This window comes from Camarhynchus parvulus, chromosome 7 (genome assembly GCF_901933205.1).
Source record: "Camarhynchus parvulus chromosome 7, STF_HiC, whole genome shotgun sequence".
NCBI classification, from domain to species: Eukaryota; Metazoa; Chordata; class Aves; order Passeriformes; family Thraupidae; genus Camarhynchus; species Camarhynchus parvulus.
This window is the reverse complement of record NC_044577.1, coordinates 27,984,575-28,007,128: the sequence shown is the minus strand read 5'-3', so window position 1 is coordinate 28,007,128 and position 22,554 is coordinate 27,984,575. Positions and strand designations below refer to the sequence as shown.

The 22,554-nt window shown below is 39.7% G+C and overlaps 1 protein-coding gene across 6 annotated transcripts in view; it reads right to left on the bottom strand.

Moving 5' to 3' along the window:
• Positions 1 to 22,554, bottom strand: part of KALRN (kalirin RhoGEF kinase) — a 465,987-nt gene that overhangs the window by 269,401 nt on the left and 174,032 nt on the right. For all 6 annotated transcript variants that reach the window (XM_030952836.1, XM_030952840.1, XM_030952837.1 and 3 more), the window contains exons 5-6: positions 8,517 to 8,709; positions 4,693 to 5,205 (exon numbers count right to left, since the gene is read on the bottom strand). In XM_030952836.1, coding sequence (XP_030808696.1) covers positions 4,693 to 5,205; positions 8,517 to 8,709 — 706 coding nt within the window. The remainder of the gene's footprint in view (positions 1 to 4,692; positions 5,206 to 8,516; positions 8,710 to 22,554) is intronic.

Genomic DNA, 22,554 nt, shown 5'->3' with positions numbered 1-22,554 from the left:
CTTGCTCCAACAGAACCACACCTGATATTCAGAGGACTGCAGCCACATTTTCAACCCGACTACCACCAACACCCTGACCAACAGGGTGTCAGGTTGGGTTCTGACTCTGTCAGTGCTGTTCTAGTGGACTGTATTGTTTATTTTATTCTTTTTATTTCTTCCTTATTAAAGAACTGTTATTTCCTGCTCCCATATTTTTGCCTGAGAGCCCCTTAATTTAAAATTATAGCAATTCAGAGGGGTGGGGAGGGTTTACATTCTCCATTTCAGGGGAAGCTCCTGCCTTCCTTAGCAGACTCCTGTCTTTCCAAACCAAGACACTTGAGAAACCAAATGTCACATTATTTCACTCCGTGGGGCCTGAGTTTAATAGCACCCACTCAGTAGAATAACACATCAGTTCCCTTATTCAAGTAGACCTGCCTGAGGAAGGGGCCAGAGGTGGGTGTGAGAAGGGAGGAAGGCAGTGTCTGCTCAGTGCTGTGGTCTCACTGCCCACACTAGCACAGGGAGCAGGATGCAGGAGAACTGCCGCAACTGTTACTGCACCCTATTCCTCTTCACCGTTTGCTTATACTCCTCTCCAAACCGGTCTCCTGTCCATGAACTTTGCATTGTTAAGCATGTTCCCATCGCTCTCGCACTCAGTGAACTCTTTCTGTTGTTCCAGGCTGGTCACATCACCTAGGAAGTGGGAGCTACAGCTGCTGTGGAGTAGAAGCTGCAAGTTATCCACGCTTTCTGCTCCCTCTCCCTGCAGAGCAGCAGCACCAGGGCAGCCCCAGCAGCCTGCACAGCTTCCCATTGCTTGCTCCACAGGGAAAATCACTGGCAGAGCTGTGTTTTTCAAAGGGAAGCCTTGGTTTACACGGGGCTGATGGTTTTAACTGTAAGCCTGCTACTTCACTGCTCCTTGAAGACTAGATGTGGCCTGTGGTTTGCCACTAGACTTTCTACAAAGCTGGCCTGATCCAAATAAAATGTTTCTCCCACCGCAAGCTTCCAATGAAATTCACTTGTGGCATTTTCTACCTGCTTCTTTTGGAGTTCTCCTTTGTGTAGTGGACTGTGTGGGAAGTCAGGAAGCAGAAGGGGAGGTGAGGACAGAGAGAACATGCCAAGCCCCCTCTGCCTCCTGTTGAGGCTGACCCCCACAGTGTTAGAGCGGCTCCTTGCTCGGCTGTGAGCAGCTTACAGTGCAGACCCTCAACTCAGTCCAGCTGGTGACTGTATTGTTTATACTTAACATGGACAACACTGATTACATCATGATAGATGGTTTTCATTCACATCCATGTTGGGGTAGTAAAATTGGTGTGGAACCAACAGAAAATGATGTGGAAATTCCTACAAAAGTCAAACTGGGTGCCAGTTACAAATGATTTCCAGAAAAGCTGGAAAGTACAGAGTGTAAGTATATTTTTTGTCTTTTTTTGGTATTTATTCAAGTGTAAAACGTGGACTCTTGCCTGAATTCTTCTCCGTGTCCAGATTTCCACCAACCAATTATCATTTCTCAGATAGTTCCAATACTTGGATCTATGCTGATTGTGGGGTTTTTGTTTCAAACAACATTCAATTTAGACTGGGATGCATTTTTTAATGTTACTGGTGACTAAAAATATTTTCCCTGTTACCCAGTAAAACACAGTAAAGCCTCAGTTCTAGTTTCAAAATTATATATATCTGTACATACGTATTTCTCCATTAGCTGGAGAGGAATAAATTTGTTGAACAGTGAGGGTCAGGGCTTCGCCAGCAGCTGAAATGTGTTATTTATCAGCAGATCATTACAGTCAGCACTGCACAGCATGTGAACTTCCTCACACCCCTCTGCCAAAGCTCCCCACATGGCTGACCTGCCTGCTGACTTGAGCTTCAAGGAGCTTCCAGTCTCCATCTGGAGATTCAATCTCACGGCACTGCTTGTGCCCGTGTGATAGCCCCACTTTTCCTTTCCCTTGGCTCCAGCACAGGAAAGTAAAACCCCAAAGGCCTGAATGGGGACAAAGTTTCTCTACAGAAAGCTCTGCTCTCTCTCACTGATTTGAGTGGGAGAAGCCCAGGCTCTGACTGCCACCCCCTCTGCTTACTTTGGCAATAATATGAGTTGTTCAGCACACAACTATACAGACTTCTGTAAGTTGTAATGCTTGTAATTTAAATATTTTGTGTGTCCAGGCAGTGTCTGCCATTTCTAAATGTTCTAACACAGGGGATCTCTAAGAGGAAGAAAAGTGAATTGATTTGCTTTTAAAATCTGGGGTACTGTAATACCAAAGGGTTCAAAAATTAACATTCCTTAAAATACTGTGTGTTTTAGTCCTTGTGTCCCTTTTTTTTTTCCCCTATCCCATCTTTAAGAAATTTTCAGGCAATGAGGACACCTGAAATTTTTGAAATCAGAGATGTCCAGAAAATTAAAGTCCTTGTCCATTTTCTTCTTATTAGAACGGGTTTCTTGAAATATCATCCAATGAATATAGAGAGATATTTTAAAAGACCCTGAAACCTTGTTTATGTTCAGAATTTTATCTTGGAGTTTGAGCTTTCACAGGTTATTAGAGTTATCATTTGATTAGAACTAAATTACATGTCCAGGTTATATAAAAAGAGATATGTATACTCTCCAGGAGATGAAGAGTATCTGGGCTCTACTACCACATCTGAGTAGAATGCAGCTGAGAAAATGAAGGTACCAGGAAACTCTAAAATTCAATACACAGACACATTGGTGGCTATTTCTACAGTGGAGACAGCACTCAGGCTGGATTTAGCTCTGGACATTTTATGAAACAAGTACTTTCCAGTCTGAGGTGCTGAGACTACTTCAAAGAGACCTGAGAAAGGCAGCTCCAGAGGAAAAGCACATCAATGTTTTACATCAGTCTACATGTGTGAAATGTGACGTTAAAGGGTCTGAAACCCTTCCAGGAAGAATTTTAGGGACTCAAAAACTGAGAAGATTAAAAGCACAGATTTGGGAATGTAAAACAAGAAAATATTTTATATTCTTTAAGAAAATGTAGAAGTCAAGAAAAGGCAAGCAGAGACTGAGCAAGGAGAAGCTGATTGTGTGTTTAGCTAATGTGAGGCAGATGAAGAAGAGAAGAGCAGAATCCTGGTTTTGTCAAACTGGAATTGCTCAAGACAGCCAGTGTTACAAAGGCAGAAATCACATTCTGTTTCTTCCTTCATCTCAAAAGTTTCATGTATTTCTTGACTTGCCTAGACCTTACACATATCAATCTCAGAATAGTACATGCAAAGAGTTTTACTGTTGCTTTGCCTAGACTTATATCACACCATCCTTTCATGCCTGTGCAGGAGGTAGAAAGGAAACTCCCTGGAGACCTCCTTCAATGACACAGAACAGTGCTTGGCAACAAGGACTTCTCAAACTTGAACTGATCTGAGGGCCCTTCAGCTTTTAACATTATTAATTATAATAAATACTTTCTAAATAATAATAATAATTCACTATTAATATTATTGAATAATAATAATAAATTATAAAATTATATTAATAAGCAGTGGTCATCTGAATAGTCCCAAAGAAATTGAAAATCCAAAGTGATGCACTGACCAAAGTAAGCCACTGCTGGGAAGGACAGAAGTGAGAGTCCTCCTTATAGCATACGATGCAGAAGGAACAGGGAGAATGCTAGTATTGTAGCATTTGGAATTAAAACTCTGCTCTTATGCATCCCTGAGTGGTTCTGCAGTGCCTCTTATTTTAGAGGGACTCATCTGAATTCAAGGTTTTCTCAACAGGAGGATTGATTATACAATGATAGAGCTTTTTTAGTCCTAGTAAGTCTTAGAAATATTTAGTAAATGCATTCAAAACCAAGGTCAAGTATCTTGTTCTGCACTACTGAAGATTAAGTTTGTTTCAGCTATGTGCTTCTCAGTGATGTTTTAAAATAACACTAACTAGTAGCTGATTTAAAAAACCATCCTCATGAGATCCCCCTGCTCACGAGTCTGCTTTTCTTCTGCAACTCCTCCTGGGTCCGTCCAGGCAGACGCATTAGTGCAACAACTGGATAATACATTAAGTAAAGAAGATTCAGAGATTGGTGCTTTTGATGGATATACAGACTAGATAGACACAAGTCTGAGCTCAGTACCTTCCACTGAGAATACCCCATCTCTGTGGCCTGGAATTTTAAACGTACCAACAAAGACTTCTCACAAAATCACCTAACAAGGTGCCAAGCACTTCTGCATTAAGAAAGCCAAGGCTTTAGTGCTACATAGTTTTCTAAAGTAAATTTCCTGAAACCCATACTTGAAATTTCCCACAGACTCCAAGAAGTGCAAACAATAATCATAGTGAATCAAACCACAAAAACATTCTTATTTCAGTGCTATGACAAGTAGATAAATATATTCATAAGCTTAGTAAAAGAAGCTTGAAAAAAAAAGCCAGATTCTTCTGCTAATGTCTACCAAATATTATATGACAGAAAAGCAGATTAACTTTCACCAAAAGCAACACAGAAAAATTACTCTTGGATATTACTATGCCTGCTACAGTTAGCTGGGTGAATTTGGTTTACAAGTCACATGAAGTGTATCTGCTGGCAACATGAAATTTCACCTCATGTTAGCAATTACAGAGAAAATGGTTACCCTTGCAATAGGGTCTTGTTTAAAGCATGAAAAAAGGAACAGATTACTCCCTACCTTCTCTGCATCTTGCTCAAAAAGCCGGAGTTGAAAGCACTGGTCCAGTTTCAACTTGCGGACATGCCACATCTGATGCAAGTGTTGCCGGGTAGAATGCAGCTTGTCTAAAAGGCTGGTGATCTTTGGCACAAGACTTTGAAAATCTGCACTTCCAGGAATGCAGTTCCTACCAGAAAAACCATCACTGGATCTTATGCATTGTAATAACCTCTGGCCCTCACGATCCAGTTCTTCCACAGGAGCTTTAATCACTTTTTTCTTAAGCTGTGTATGCTCATCAATCAGCCTTCTTGAGCCCTCAACGTCAACTGGAAACTCTTTCCTAGCCAGCATTTCCTGGAGATCCTCCAGCCTCGATAACAAATGGATGGCACTGTTGAAAAACTCTTCCAAGGAGACACGCAGCTCTATCCATTCATCGTGGTTGTAATCCAAGGACCCTTCAAACTCATCTGTCAGTTGAGAAGGATCCACAAGCTTTGCCAGACCTTCCACAGACACCATACTTGTCTAAGGAAGGGAAAAGGACAGCATTTAAATCAGGGACCATACAATCAGAATTAACAGCACAACCCATAAACAGCATGGAGTATTTTCCTCATCAATCCATAATTGAAGGAACATTGTAAAGGATGTCAAGGACTGTGTTTAATTTTAATACATTAATTGGACAGAAAACTTTGCTTCTAATGGCATATATTTATTTATTTAGTTACTTATTAAAAGATGTGATATTTACTGGAATAATGCCTATCTTTTTCAGCTGGCCTGACTATCAAAAACATGTCGTGAAAAAGTTTCTGCCACAGATTTCATCAGCCCAGTTGGATGCTGAAGACTTCTTACTGCAGCTTTTGGATATCTGGACATGGTTGTTCACTAAATGGGTAGAGGGCATTGCAGGCACTCTGCTACTTGTGTTACACTCCAGCTAGCAGTTACACAGAAACAAAAGTTTCATGTATATGAACTGAAGCAGGTACTGCAAACTGCCTTAACAAAACTGCTTTAACAGCTGGGTTTCTTATTCCAAATTATTCCAGTTGGCTTTTTGCCACTCTTTCATATTAGCAATTTCTAATGTAATTAAGCCAAAATCAATGTGAAAGTGAAATGTCATTGAAGTATTAACAACTTGAATTTATTGCCAATAGAAAGTACTGTTCACGAATCATACACAATCAATGAGAAATGGTTTTAATTCATTCAGACTCAGTAACTGGTGATAGAGAAAAGCACTGGGTGTCTGGAAAGCACTGAGTGTCTGGAAAGGACACAGCAACTGATAGCTCTTCCCACTTGTTTTAGACAAAACACTTCTTTCTGAAATTAGGAGCATAGGGTTTCATAAGTAACTAGAGATTTTCAGTGCTCTCATGCTAACACCCAAGCTGGCAGCCCTTAAAGGCTTTTCTCTTCATCAGTGACTGCACATCTATCCCCTAAAGATCAGGCCTCTAAAGAATGTCTTTAGAGCTTGTGCTCTTCAGAAATGGAGGTACCCAGTAATCACAGCACTCTCGTAGAAGTCATCTACAAAGAAAAACAAAAATCCTGACAATAATCCTAAATTATGTCCAAAATAGTAGGCTAGCCACTGGTTAAAGGTTAACAGTAGGCTTTTTCTTCCAATTTGTATCCATCCAAAAACATCAGGCATTCTGCAATGTATTAAAATTGAGATTGTATTGAACTTAGGCTCAGGAGAAAGATTATTTTAAAATGTTCTTGCAATATTCCTTGCTTTGAGGAAAAGGGAGGACAGTGGGAGGAGCAAACAAACATTGAGAAGGTAAGTATGCCGCTTCTGAGCATTTTAAAATTTTTATACCTCCTGACTTGGACACTGAGACCTTGAAGATAATTCAGTTTAGAGTTTAACTGCCTGTCAGAGAAATACTTCGCTTCATGGCTAACACTTGGGCATCTCCCTGCAGTCTGTCAGGCTAATGGAAACATTACTCTAATCATGCACAGAATTTGACATTATGAGACAGTAGAAAGGCTTTTCATTTCTCAAATTCAGCAGAAATTTTCTTTATTCAGGTTTGATTTTTTATGTAGTTCTTCAAACTCTAATGAAAACAGTTTTAGTGAGGCAGGAAAGTGCTTACAGTTTCCTAGGCATTGCTCATCCTTCTTTTTGAAATCAATTTTAAAAGTGCCGTCCACTGTTTAGCCTCCTTCTGCAGGAGAAGGAAAATAGTCTTGAAAGCACCTCTGAATTAATGCTAAAAAAGCTGCCTGGTCCATTCCTCAAAGTGACAGAAAACTTTGGAATCCACATACATCAAACAAGCACTTTTCTTTCTCTCTCTGGGTGAAGATCCATGTACATGCTTCACTCTGGACTGTGACACAGAAACATTGTGCCAGAATCTCACTCCCCAAAATACAGCTCATCAGAGTCCACTAAGGGTCCCACAGTGCCCTGGCACACACATAATGCTTCCTTTAGCTCAAAAGAGAAATCTGGCCTTAAAAGAATCCTTTCAATAGAAGTTCCTTGACTGTGGTGTGGATATTGCAGGGTGGACCACAGCTTACGAAATCTTTGTTTGAATAATGGAATTGAAGGATCTAAACTATTCTGTGATTCTGAGTGTCCGAAGGTGGTCCAATATGCAGCCCAAAACCTTGTGAACCATTGGACACCCATGTGAATAGCCCTGCAGACAGACTAAGGCTCAAAGGCACTGATAACCCACGCAAAATGAAAATACCCATAATACATTCCAGCAAATGAATCTGGAGCTTTTTAAACAACACAGACTCAGAGCTGTAAACACGAAGCATAACTTGGTCACAGTTTACTCTTTGCTATCCTTACAACAACTCCACATAATAAAAATATGTGTCAAGCCTCCAGAAGGTATTAATTTTAAAACCAAACAAATCTTCTGAAAATACATACTCAAACTCTATTGTTTTATCTGTCCTCAAAGGTACCAAGGAGTGTAAAGAATTATTTAATCAAAGCAATATTTATGAGTTGACTGGATTTTGGGAAACAGGGGTGAAAATTTACAAGCACTTAAAATGTGATAATAATGAAAAATTGTGTTAATGAGTAACACCAATCTAATTCCCCACAGCAATTCAAGGGTCCTTGCAAGAAGAGGCTGAAGATAAGGACACACTTATACCACACTGACTTCAACAAAACTTAAATATATACTAAAATACAGTCTTCCATTGCAGTAAACATCAAGAGCTATAGCCAAATCCTCTTCTGCGTTCCAGAGATGAAAAATCTCCGTGTCTCTGAAATTAATGGATTGGTTAAACAGCCAACAATATAAGTGTTTCTCAGTGAATTATTAAAAAACCCACAATGACTAAGTCATGGTGTGGCATAATTGATGTATGAGCACTTCATGCACCTGAACTTCAGCTTCTTTTTGGGCAAGAAGCTGAAATTCACAGAAAACTGAAGTGCGACAGCGAAGACAGCTGGTTTGTCTTCGTCAACAACAAAGTTAGTAAAATTCCCCTTAATTATGCAGTTACATACTGGTTACTTCTCAAAGGACATGCCTGAGGCACCTTATCATTCACACAAGTTGTTAATGCTATCCTTGAACTGCAAATCTAAATTAAATGAAAAAGGTGAAAATTTAGCAAATGTCTTTTACAAAAAACAAAAGCCACTAGTGGAAGTTGGGTAGAGGTAAACTAACAAAGTCATACATTTGCATCTAGAAAACTGTATCTTTAGTATTTTGACGGATTTAGAGTTGTGGGTTTTTTTGGGGTTTTTACCTGAAGAAAAGTTCGTATCAGAAATGATGCTTTACAATTCATTCCTACATGGCTCTCACCTCAAAGATGAACTTGGAACTGCCGAAGTTTGTTTTCTGCTTCTGCCAAAAATTATCAGGTTTTATAATCAGGGCAACGTGAATCTCAGCAGGAAAGGCTTCTTGAAGGGTTTTCAGGAGAGGCTTGATCAAATCCCATTTGGATCCCCGCATATCGATAATAACAGTGAATCCTCGTTTGCAAACATCTTCACTGCAAGAATAAAAGCACATCATGATAATTAATATTGTGGGCAGCCACAGTGAGACTTGGCTTTTGTTGCTGGTGTTTGGTGCTTCAGAGCAAAGGAAGGAAGGATTAACATAAACAACAAGAGGTAGTACAGTATAAAGGCCATAAGAAAGGTCATATTAAATTGACTATAATGTAATTTACGTGAAATGCAAGTGTCTAGATTACGGTTTACTCTCTAATCTTTCAAACACACTTAATTCAAACATTCACTAAAAAGCATGCATACTTTCACACAATTGGAAACAGAATCAAATACATCTGTGTAGAAGCTCTTTATGTGTACATACAATGGATTCTGCTTTCAACATATTGAACCCAGCCAAAGTCAACAAGCCAGGTCCTGTGCCTTAGCATTACCAGCCACTTTTAAATTTGGGTGCCTTCAGTTTTAGAGGCCTCTTTAAAAAGTTTAACTTCCAGAAAAGTGTCATGTCCAGAAAAATGCCTTGCAATTACTCCCTGTCAGGAAGGCCCTTGTGACTCAGCATGTGCACTGTTATCATTGGAGCCCTTTTCCCTCACAACTGATCTTCCAAATGCTGCAGGACCTTTTTCAATCTGCAGTCAGACTTTTCCCCCAGCCCATGCTCCTCCCTTCTCAGAAGTCCAAGGCAGCTATCTGGCCTGGTCACTGGCAATGCGTGGGGCCCAACAACACCACAGCATTCCCTTGCAAACACATCTCTTCTTTTTCCTCACAAGGAGAGAGGAGAAAGAATAAAAGGACATATCAAGTCAAGTCTGTGCAGCTTTCAGCATAACTTTTCAAGGGACATAGTAGTATTAATCCTCAGAAAAAGAAGTTTGGGTATAATGTAGAAATTGCAAAACTGTTAAGACTCCAAAGAAATATTCCCAGTGCACAAACACACAGGAGGATTTTCACTGCACTCTACCTCTATAACATCTTAAAACACTCTTTCTGATAATAAGATCCATCTCCTACATATTCAATGGAAAACAGCTCTATAAAGCTTACAACTAGATTTCTGGGCTGGAACAAGCCCAGAAAATCTAGTTCTTCAGAGGAGGCACACTGGATGGATGTATTTTGAGAGTTCACTAACATGAACAGTCTCAACATACTGCCAGACAGGAGCACTCAGAGACAACAAGCTTGGTCCTCTGCCTTAATATTACTGGCACATCCAGAGCACACTTCATACAACAGCCAGTGCAAAGGAAAACAAGGGAGACCAGGCACTTCCAAACACTGTCAGGAATACAGATATTTTTATTCTCCTTTTACCTACTGCTGAAAGGTCAGACATCTGATCCTTTCATAACTAATGCCAAAAAAAAGGCTGTAAAAGAAGCTTTGTTGGGGGTGCTACCACCTCTTGCCTTTTGGAACAAGAGTTGAGACAAGGAAGCAAATCAGAAAGCAATGAATAGAAAGGGGTTTGTGTTTTGTGTTATTTTTTCTTTTTTTTTTCTTGCAAAGCTTTAGAGGATCCTTCAGGAACTTCTGCCAAATCACTGATCCCTGTTATCCTGAACACACTTTCCCAAGGATTTCTTCAAGCACTTGACAAAGAGATGCAGGAGCCATACAGACACATGGACAGCCCCAAGAGAGGACAAGTAACAGCTAAGTGCAATCTGTCTTTTCTGATATAAATAAATACACCACCACCATCCATTGCAACCACAGCAAGGCATAGACAGTATTAGCTTCATTCCAACTCCCCTCACCACTGCGAACCTGCCAGTTTACCTAATTTGATGTAAAACAGTAAATTAATACTTACTGATAAAACCTGTTTCAGTAAGCAGAACAGGAATGTCCTAGAAGACTGAAGTCTTTTGTTTATGAACCTGAAGTCTTAGACACAAAATCAAACTCTAGCTGTAGAGCAATGGCAGTGTGATACCTTGACACCCTTGATTATATACCACCATGACTAGAAGTTCAGCCTGCATTAAAACAGATACTCCAGGTAGGGAACCAAGAAATGTCAATACAGGCTGGAGTCTGTCTGCTGAAGGTTTGCAGCCTCTCCAGGCCTGTGAGGCGCAGAGAAGCAGTGCAGGGAGCAGGCAGTATTGCCACCCACTCCCACCAGCACATGATGCCTAAGCGTGTGTGTGCAAAAAAATGCTTCAAAACATCCCAAACTCCCACTGTCCTGCCTCTGGAGACTTTACAGCAGGTTTTCAGTAGAAGAAGAAATGGCAAGGATTCCCCAGATTTTTCTGATGGACCCAGGAGAATGGTCACTGATCCTGAGGACCAGGCTGGGGATGCTCTCTGATTCTTTCCCTGGAACAAGCATTATTTGCCACCAGCTCTATCCACAATCCTTGTAGCTAGACCAAGCTTCCAACAAGCTTAGTACATTTTCAAGTATGAAACTGATGGGAAAGAGGGATGGAAATGGAGGAAAGGAAGAAGAATAATCACAGAATTCTTATGTTCAAAACACATCAACAGGTAACCACTCTTCCACCAATAATACAAAACTTCAAACAATGCTCTTTATTATAAAGACAATTTCCCTACTTCGTTCATCACATGGACATGTAAACTCCTGTATGAAATATAAAAGTGCAAAGGTGGATGCCCCTTTTAAATTGTAGTGCAGGAAACATACAAATGGACAGTATTTATCATTTTGAGAAAATTCAACTCTATTTCAAGAGTGTTGATGACATTCTTGCAGAAATAATTCTACTTGCAAATTTTTTTCTTTAATGTGATGAATGGTAGTAATCTGTAAAAAGATCTGTGGGTCTTTAGTCTTATCTACACAATTTGATTCCCCCAGCACAGTGATAACTCCACATTTCTCTGACTTTTTGCAGAAAATTAGCACCCGATTTCTAAACCTGCTTGCCAAAAGCGATTATTTAATGGTGTTTAAAATGTTGCAAGACAGAAAGCTGCCTGCTCATCATTTCTACTTTCAGTTGCAGAGCTTGCTGCAGAGAGGGTGCCTTAGAGAGCACTTACCCTGCACAAACAGGTAGCCAGATTCTAATGAGGTACTAATATCTCAAAGAAAGAAGAGTGAGATAAGAAAACTATTTAGAGTGTAACCTCTTCAGGACAGGGACCATCAGCCATGCTATGTTTGTTTAAGCAGCCTGCCTTGCTGGAGGTCTGCAGCTACCTATATTCATACTACAGTCTTCAGCTGCCTGGAATAAATTCCAATAAATTAATTTTCAGGAAACCATAAATGCAAATCCAGGGAATTAAAAATTATGAGTAATAATGGTCTGCAAAACCAAAACTGAACACGGATGTGAAAGCACAAAAGGCTAACATAATTGTGGGGCAATTTATTAAAAAAAAAGTTGCAATATCCAAATATTTCCAGCTATTGACAGCATCCTAAAAAAGTTGGCTTAGACATAATGAAGCTCTGATAAACTCTGGTGAGGCAATCTGGGACAATCTGTCATCTCTGACAGTCAGTCATTTTTCTTCAGTTACCTCAGCATGGATTGAGGAAATGATGTGAGGCTCCTTTTGAATGGACCAGCCAGGCTTATTAACTTTATTGCATCAAAGCAACAACTCCAACCCTTCCCAATTTAGCAATTGATCGGGAAAAGCATCAGTAGCAATCAAGCTTCCTCCACATTTCCCAAGCAAGACATGCCTTATTCCTGGCTCCCAAGATGATACATCAATACACATATCTATTACACACAAGTAACCACTTTAGTATGGCAATTAATGTTGATTGTGCTGCTTAATTTTTTCCGGTATTGATATTTGACCAGAAACTGGAAAAAACACTCAAATCAAGGTATTTGGACAATCCATCAGCCTTTTGGCTGTGCTCATCTGGACTAGATTTGCAATGGTGAGCAGAAATTATTTGATAGTTGATAAGTCATTTCAGTTGCTCCACTGCTTTTAAGCAAAGACCATCTTCTAAGTCTAATAAAAGTACCCAAGAATATTTGTGAAAATAATACTTATGATCTGGATTTAAAAAAAAGGCAGACAATTGAAACTCAGAAGCAGATGTGATAATTTTGTAAAAATAAACGCCCCTATTTTGGTTTCTAGGGTACTTTCCTAAGGTTATTTTCTCAAATTTCCTCTTTAATTCAGGCACGCTCTAAATTGTATTTTCTTTGGCAAGAGCTGGGTCACTGGGTACCAAATGAATTTAAGGACTTCATGCTTTCTGATTAATCTTTCAGATACCTATTGATTATGTGTATTTTTCACCCTTATGGTTTGGCCCAAGCTTCTGGCATTTGGAAGCTTCAGCACTTGATTAGCTGAAATAACATAATATCTCCATTCCCATTTTGCAGTCATGAGTTAATGATGAAGCAGCACATTTAGCATTCCTGTTGGACCACTAAAAGCCCAGATCTGACATGTCCAGCATCTCATTCTAAATATGATTTGTTAACAGGGAGAGCAAGGTCTCTTTTAAGGCAGGTCAGCATAACCTTGTCAGGAGACACTGTCAGAATAACAAGTAGCTCTTCAGGCATCAATACATAAGAGCAAAATCTGCAGGAAATTAATTATTTTTGAGATCACCCTTCCTTTGATAAATGTGGCTATAGTCAGCCAATTGGTTCAGAAGCTGAGGGTGGAAAAGGGGGAGGGAGAGGAGAAAAGCAGGTATGTAAAAGCTTCCAAGCACAAACTGTTATCCCAAAGGCCTCATTTCAAATGAGAACTTACTAACTCTGCTACCTAGCTTCCATATCAAAATGCACCAAGGATCACTTCAGTGATCTATGTGTTAATATTTTTTGATTAATTGCAAATTTTTATTCATTTTATGTGTGGTTTATTTACTCAGCTTGGAAATAAAACCAGACAGAGAGGTTTATAATCAGTGTCACTTACAGACTTTCATTCTTTGGTTTCACATCACCACGTTGAGCTTGAAGTTCACCTTGTCAGTAGAAACAGTCAATATTCATAATTTACTTTTCATTACATTTAAAGGACCAGATAAAGCAATTTTGAGTAGACCTGTTTGCCAAGCACTCCTGAACTAGCATTATTTATTAAAATCCTTTGCTCTATTTAATACTTCTCAGCAAATGGTACCTTGCTTATTATCCCAGTTAAGAAATGTGTTCCTGTGCTCTCAGTCTGAGCTGTCACCCACATCCCCAGTGACAGTGGCTGCTCAGCAGCATGAGACAGACTGTCTTTTCAAACATCCTGGGACACTCGTGACTCCTAATCCTCACATCTCCCTTCTGTGCTGCTATATCAGACACCAGGGGAGGAACTTAGCGATGCACAACCCAAGAGCACCATCACTCTGGATGCAATTCACAGCAAGCTCCCACCAGAGCACTTCAGCTACCTAAAACACTGTAGGTGGACAATCATCATCCTAGATTTTCCTTCTTATATTTTTGAACTTGGTTTCACAATGGTTTTTTGCAATTAGAGAAGAAACAGCCACCCAGACTCCACTTCCAATTAATCCTTTCTTCCTTACTGTGACCTAAATTTGTTTATTCTCTTTCAGCACTGGAAAGGAATTACTCATTGTCACTTTTCTTTTTTAAAAAGAGAGAGAAAGAAATCAAAGCCAGTTTCACAGTGGCTGGAGCTGGACATAAAGCAGTGATCTAGAGAAATTTCAGTGACATGTTGTAAAAAGACTTGGAGCCAGTGAGGTCCAGACAAAGACAAACCTCCTGTCTCTGGTTTCCAGCCACTGCTCTTAGGGGACATGAGGTGTGTCTGTGAATGGCACAAGAATGCAGATGTGTGGGCTGCACAACATCCACATTCAACCCCTGCCTCTGGCCCCAAGACAACAGGAAGGGAACAGAAAGGCAGAAAAATCCCATATACTGCAGCAGGAACTAACTGGTGCCAGATGGGTTCTCCTGATATTCTCAAGCAAGTAGCTCATTTTGGTATTCAGTTTTTACATCTAAGAAAAATGGCTCTGAGCTCCAAGCAATTCTGCCGTAAAATGATGTAAGGTAGGAAGAACAGACACCACCTAGGTGTAAGAAAAGCTCTTTGCAATATGTAACCATGATTCCATGAGGGCCTGGGGGTCATTCTGAGAGGTGCAGGTCCCCCTGGCATCTCTGTCAGGGTGCAGCAGGGCTGTGTTGAGTTCTCTTCTACCCAGGTAAAAATCCTGATCTGCATTGTTACAACCCAGACCAGAACTGGGACCCAAAGCTCTGCAGGCATTTGACCTCCTATTTAATTGAGCAAATAAACACTATTTGAGAAGCTTCCTGTCTTCATTCAAATAGCAAAGATATAAAACACAGCTGTGTCCAAAAAATGCATGATCTCAGCTGTTCAATCCAAATCTGGAGGACAAATGCTATAATTTTTCACATTCCTGTTAAGTTTCTGCTGGTAAATGATGCCTTCATCTAAACCCATTTACCCTCTTCCCCTTTTGTTGCTGCATGTCTACTACATTTGGATCAATATCTGGCAGGTCTTCCTTGAAACAGCTGCTGAGACAAATATGAAATTAATCAGGGCTTTGTTTTTTGTTAAAGCAGGGCTACATTTAAAGATTTGTTACTACAACAAAGAAATATTTGAACAGTAAGTACCATTCAACTCTCTCTTGAGCGTTTAAAGTCTTGCATTTGAGATGATTTAGCAGAAACAAAACAAAAATGCTTTACCAAATGAAAATTATATGTTATTGAAATTTGCCAGAAAAAGATAAATATTAGGGTTGTGTTGAAATAGAAACACACTAATCTTGAAAAGGTTTGGATGAGCAGAGGCTATTGGAAGCAAGTTTGAAGATTAAAATCCATTGGATTCCAGAGGAAAAATAAATATATAAAGCTGTGTTTAGTACAGCCAAACTCCTAAGATTCAGCAAATAAATGGATCTTTCTGCCTGTACTTTGAGTTTTTTTCACAGTTCAAGCAAGGAGACCATGAAGGTTGTTTCACATGCCCTCACTGTGAAGTTTAGTCCACGGTCAGCACTGCCAGATTTTCACATGAGGAAAGGGATACTTCATCTGGGCAACGAGTGCTCGGGCTCTCAGACACAGCATCTTCATTTATCAGTTCTCAACATCAGTGACTTAACAAGTGAGTGAATGGTGCAGGGTGAACAGCTCCAGGAATTCCAGTCAGTGCCATAAAACAGTCACCCCAGAGTGGAAAGCCTCCAGATTGCAAATACATACATTTCCTTGAAACACGTTGTGGGAGGCAGAGAAACCCACAGGGGAAAGCCCTTTACAGCACAGAGAAGCCTGCAAACATGTTCAGCTCACACAAAGAATGATTAATGTAGGTCTAGACAGTCAACAGCAGCACCTGGTAAAATCCAATAATGTCCACAGGCAGACACCATGCCAAATTCCTTCCTGATGCAGGCAGGTATGACCACTCTGGGACTTGCACGTTTCATCCAGAGCTTGACTGAGCTCAGAGATGACAAGAGGAAAAAAAACCTCTTCAAAGATGGTAAAATCACTTTTTCTACATGGTACTGACATCTCCTGCACTAAGCACTCGTCAGTTCCCATACCCTGCTCCTGGCAGTGAAGGAGAGCAATGCACACCCATTTGAGAAGAACTGCAATTAAAATAAGGAGCTGGGGAGAGAAGATGAGATGCTACATGTCAATTCAAAGTAAGATATTCCATAATGAGTGCAGGTTCTCATGAAAGTATTACTGAATTTAAAACTGAAAAAAGGCTTTTGTAAGAGCAAAATATTCTGGTTTACCTTTTCAGATGATTTTTTTTTCATTTTTTCCTTTTTTTTTAAATCAGTCTACTCAAAAAAAAAAGGAGAAAAACTTTGAATTTTATCAAAATATTTTGACTGATATAACATTTTAGAGGTATGTTTGTGGGAAATTTCTAAGTCTTTTGGATTTTTCCTCACTTAAAAACTTGCACTTCAAAATAGCAGATTCTTCCACAACTGTCTTAGCTTCTGCCCATTTGCAGTGCAGAGTTCAGCATGAGATTCACTTTGCACTTACCGTCTTCTAAGCAAAAATGGCATGACTACTCCTTAAGACTTACAGGATTTTTGCCAGAATCCACAGACATAAGGGCAAACACTGGATTCCAGTGCATCTGTCAGAAGGCATGGTTGAAACCCAGAAACACTCCATGGTCCATGAGTCTGCTTAGATACTCTACAAGAATTTCAGTTCTCTTTAGAATTGCACAATTAAAAAGCTGATGCCTCTTTTTTCCCTGGGCTGGACACTGAGGACTGACCATGACTAATAAATGAGTGGTACTCTTTTTTTCTTTTTCTTTTTGAGCTCCACCCATACACAAACAAAGCAGGTTTTTGTAGGCACAATGATTTACCTAAAATAGTTCACTTATCAGATAGATGCTTCCTGCCATGCCAGGCTGGCTGAAGACTGCCTGTTTTATTACATCCAGAAGGACTTGCTCTGAAGCTACAAAATCAATCTATGCTTTAAGATACACTTGCAAAATCAATGTTTGTGTATTCTTTCATACAGCAGACTTTACTCATTCTTTCAAAAAACTATCACGACGGCATTGAGAGTGGAGAAAGTCCTTTTTACAGTCCTCAGGACACAGGGGGAACTGATGAGTTATTCCCAACTCAGCTCCAAAACCTCTAACTCACATCCAATTTATTCTGAATCTGTCTCCTAGAAAGGCCAGGCTCTCTCACTGGGTCTAGTAAGAGGAACTAAGCCATGCCAGTGAAGCCATGGATGTGAGGTATCATCCCTTTTTATGTGTGGAGACATAAATGTGGGGGAGATCAACATCCCTGGAGCTGACTGAGCACAAAGAGGTTGATAACTCAGTATTTCAAAGGTAGTAGAAGACCCAAAAGACACCATTGACACCCAGAGTGAGAAAGCTGAATCTAAAAAGCTTATGGAAAGCAAAAATGAATCCAACAGTCAAAACACTGGCAATAAATGTGCAAACCCCAGGTGAGTCACTCTCTGAGCTAACATTCTCTGAGTGTCTTCCCAAGATCACTTGAGGTATTTCTCCAGCCTCAGATACTCTCATCTTTGCAGGAGACTGAGCTCCTCGGGCACCAGTGTGGTCTCCTCAGGTTTAGCATCCATCATGCCAGGCACTGTGCCACACTGATAGGAACTCACACATTGCTGTCATGGTAATGCAGTTTTAATGTTGCTTCCCTTACAATCCTGAATTTGCAGCCCAATTGCAAATAATTTCAGTTCTCCATCAGTACCTCTGCTGATCAGTCACCAATAACTGGAAAAACCAGAGGAACTATTGTATCAGCTAAAGCAGGTTCAGATAAATGCTCTGAAAAGTAATTGCCCAGTTTCAACTGCCTGCTCCCTTTTCCTTATTAGCTATATTGCTTCTCTATCAAAAGCACAATAAAACTTCACTGGCAAATCCATCTACAAGTGCCACATGTGAATGATCATCAACCTATTCATCTCAGGAACTACATACCCTAGGTGGTGCTTTTCCTGCTGACAGACCAGAAAATTATATTGACAAATTAACATACGCCAGGTTGGTAATGATAGGAATATGCTAGTCAGAGAACTTACAATTTATTGTAGATGTCAGCAAGCCCACAGTAATGAAAATCAGAGAGAGCAGATCCTTGAAATACTGCACCTAAGTATATTGGCCTAATACTGAGCCACTCATTTGGCCTGGAACAGGCACATCAAACACACATCAGGCCACATCTATTCCCCCAGACTAATGGGTTTCCTACCTGTGAGTTCAGCTAATGCCAATATAACATCCTGTGCAGAAATGGGCCCAATGTGGTGGGCTTCTGTAGCAAGCTGAACAACCATAGCTACCCCTTCCCCACTCTGTCAGCAAAAAACTGATGAGGATCAGCAGAATCCATTTCACAGCTGCTCTGCAAACCCTTAGCCTCACACTGGACACATCTCCCAGTTTAAGAAAAGCCTATGACATGTGAGTCCCTGATACTGAAATAACACATATACATGTAGTTTTTTCTTTGCAATTACAGCTTCACAAGTTATGCATATTTTTACACCTGGCTGGAGCACTGTAGTCCAAGGGATGAGACTGAGTCAGGCGAACCTCGTTGGGTTATTCACCCCCTTCTTGTGCATGATACCACACTTCTCTTTGTTGAAGCCACTGCATTCTTCCATTGAATATATTGTATCTACCACATCTTCAGACACAGGGAAGATCCATAATTGCAGAAAAATTACAAATAGTTGTGGCCACCTCAGAGTTCATTTTAAAAAACTTAAGAGAGATCAGTTAATAATCTAAGCATGTGCTTATTTATCCAGGCTGGGATATATTCTCTGTTACACGTGTGCTGATTTTATATAGGAATCATTTATTGCTCTCTACATATGCTTATCTAATTGTACTAAATACACATGCTTTATTAAACTCACAAATGAGCCCATTTATGGGTCTATGTGAAATTAGACCCCTTCATATTTTATTTATAAGCGTGATAATAGAATGGCATTGACATAGAACATCCATTTAATTCAGAGGATTTAGAGTTGTCCTACAGACTTTTCTATTTTTTTGCCAGAATCAAAGCTTTTGGGTTTTTTAATTAGATTTCTAGCCCATCTGCTTGCAAAGATAGCCCTGACAATATAAACTAATGTACATTTGTCCTGCTGAGTCTGCAGCCAGTGGCAGAAACAATGAGACTAGAACATGAACTTGCATTCTCCATCTTATTGAGGTGGTAATTGAAAACCCAGTTCTGGCAGCCTAAATACCAGAATTCTTAAATATTTCACTACTGCCAATTTTGCCACCAAACCTGCAGATACAATGTTTGTCAAAGCCATGAGTTATTCACAAATGCTCTTGCCCATTTTGATGACCATGCTGCACAATTCAGGTTGTCAATTAGGACTGGGCAAGTGCCTGGCTAAATAAACATGCCTGCAATTATAATCAAGGATTTTGCTTCTCTTGTATTGTGTGGAGTAAAAGCAGTGATCACAGCATAATCAAACCAGTACTTGAAGCCTCTAGTGGAAAAGACTGCAAAAGTACAATTACTGGGGATTTGATGGAGAACCCACCAGAGCATTAGCTTAATGCATAATTCTAACTGCTTTATAACATAAAAATAAGGAGAACAAGTTAAAACCTCTGTTGCTATAACAGGCTTGACAAACAGCAGAGAAAACAGCTCAGATACACTCAGACATTTTCCTACCACTTGAAAACAAAAAGAATACTGCACTGGTCTCTTATGGGGGTTATGTTATGCAAACTGCTAAAATCATCCACAAAACTAATGACTCCAAGAAAAAAAAAACCAAAAGGAACCAAAATTCCAAATGTGAAATAACTGCCTCAACCTTCTTTTATATAAACTCCTCTAAAATCATTGTCAATGTGTGCTTATGTCCCTTAAGCAAGCTCAGGTTTTGGTATCTGAAAGGGGAGGTAAGATTGAGTCTGGGTTTATGACAGTGGCTGCTGCCTGAATTTTCACATTGTGGGGAGGATGCATGGATGCAGTTGTATCCCAATCCTGGGGTTTTTAAGGACAGCAATGTTCAGTGACCATGTTTCTTTAGTCCTATGGCCCGCCTGATAAAAATATCTTCCATCTGGTTTCTGTATGGTTGTGCCTCACAATAGAAGGAGCTTGATTAAGCAATTAAGGTGGTGCATGAAGCACATGTTTGCACTTGCTGGATGTGGATGGACACACGATCACACTTGACTGCTTTTCTGTAGGAAGATCACAGGACTCAAACAAGAATTAGCAAAAGGACACAGTAAGTAGAAGCCTGCAGGCCAGGCAGGCCTTTTACTGCTTTGGTTGACCTCTTGCATCAGTTTCCAACCTATTGTACTAAATTAATGTGTTAGCCTGAAAAAGTATTGATACCCTTCTTTCATTTGGGACTAAGAGCAGACATGGTGAATGCACATTTCCACCTTGATGATTTCCTTCTTATGCCCCTGGCAACTTACACAATGAATAAAAATCTTTATTCTGTCTTAAGATGTACAAGACTTATGGAAAAGTCTGAGAGCTTGGTAATGGCTGCCTAGAAATCCTCTCTAGTCTGTTGTCTTGAGATTCATTTGCTGCCTGATTGTGTTTGCAGAGCAGATATATATTTCAAGTTCATTCAGATTCTGTTGAAGTCAGCTGTAGCCTGGAAGAACCAACAGGGGAATCCTGATTTTTCACAGGAGGCACACATCAAAGGTAGGAAGAACTAATGGTTTGATAAATCAATTGAGACTACTCATAAAATTACCTCATATATTAATTTGCTTCCACATACCTTAAAATCCATCCCAAAAATCCTGTTACATCATCTGGTGATAATGATTTCTTTGATCTTCTCTCTGCCCTATCTACCTAAAATAGTTTATCATTAGCTTTTAGAACTTGACCAATATTTGAACCTATGTGATGTGAAAAACAATTAAAAGTCAGTTGCCTCTAAAAGAGCAATGTGAGCACAGTATTGACAAAATGGACTTCAGCTTCTGGAAATACTATCTTGTCACCAATTTCAAAAGCCCAGAAAGGGAGATCAAGACAGACTTGCATTGGTATTGTATCCAATACATTAATTTGATTTATATTGCTCAAAGTTCTGTACATTATTCAAACATTTCTGGTTCGATTTTCCAAGTGCCCCGGGAATGTAAAAAATACATAATGAGGACAACTAGCATCTTATTTGCTAAGATGAACATTTCTAAATCTAGTGTCCAAGTTAGAGCAGGTGGATTCTCAAATGGCCTCTTTCTCAAAGGTATTGAGTGGATTTTACCTAACAAAAATTTATGCCTTCTTTATATAATTAGTAGTGCCCAACAAGTCATCGGGTAAGTGCTGTTGATGCTAATACACACAGATACAATTTAACAGTCCCTAAAACTACTGTGGTGAAGTGTCCAACAGAATTAATTCCCAAATGAAAATCCCAGGAAATCCTTTTAGCTGACCCTATTTCCATGTCACCTACAGTTTACGATCCGACACTGCAAAATCATTAGGGCTGTTCTGGAAAGTGAAGAGAAACTGAGATTTCCAGTAAGCCTGGTAAGTGAGGAATGATGTGACAGTTGAGGTTTGCCTCATGAAGAGAGAAGAATAAAACCCTAAAAACCCTGCACATACTGCTTGTGTATTTGATTCCTAGTCTAACAGTTCATTAAAAAGCAGAGCTCCCAGACATTCTTCTTATGGGTAAGATTTTTCACTACTTTCTTATGTACCTGATTTTTAATTAGATTTTGGAATGGAATTGCAGCTCCTACCCACAAATCTCCAGTGGGGAGCAAAATCTTAACTAATCTGTGATCCCAGAAATGTTTGCTTCTCCAGATGCAGTTTCTGAACTAAATTACAAATGTTGTAGAAAGAGATGAATGGAGAAATAAGGGGACATAACCACAAAATTGGATGTCATTAATCAGTGTTGTAAGAGTTTAGTTCTGTCTTTAGAACAAAAGAAAAAAAGAGGTCTTAAGAAAAAAGAACATATTGCCTACTTGAATCATTCTTAGACTAACAGTTTATTAACAAGCCATGCTTCCTATGTGCAAGATCACCCATTAGTTAATGAGATACCTTTGCAATTAAATTCTTCTTCCAATCCCTTGAACTACTGCATAGTGAAATGGTACATTTCATAATGAGACCGGTTTTCCAAGTGCATTTTCTAAGGTCAGGCAGCAACACAGTACATGGCAAATTTCCCACAGAGTGCTCCCAATTCAGGATTGGGAAAGGCAGCTTTAAGACCCTGCTTCCCAGAAATCAGGGGTCTAATCAGTGCACACTGTTAAAGGGATGTGTACTTCTGCCTCATGCAGCATATCTATAATAAAACCACTTAGGATTT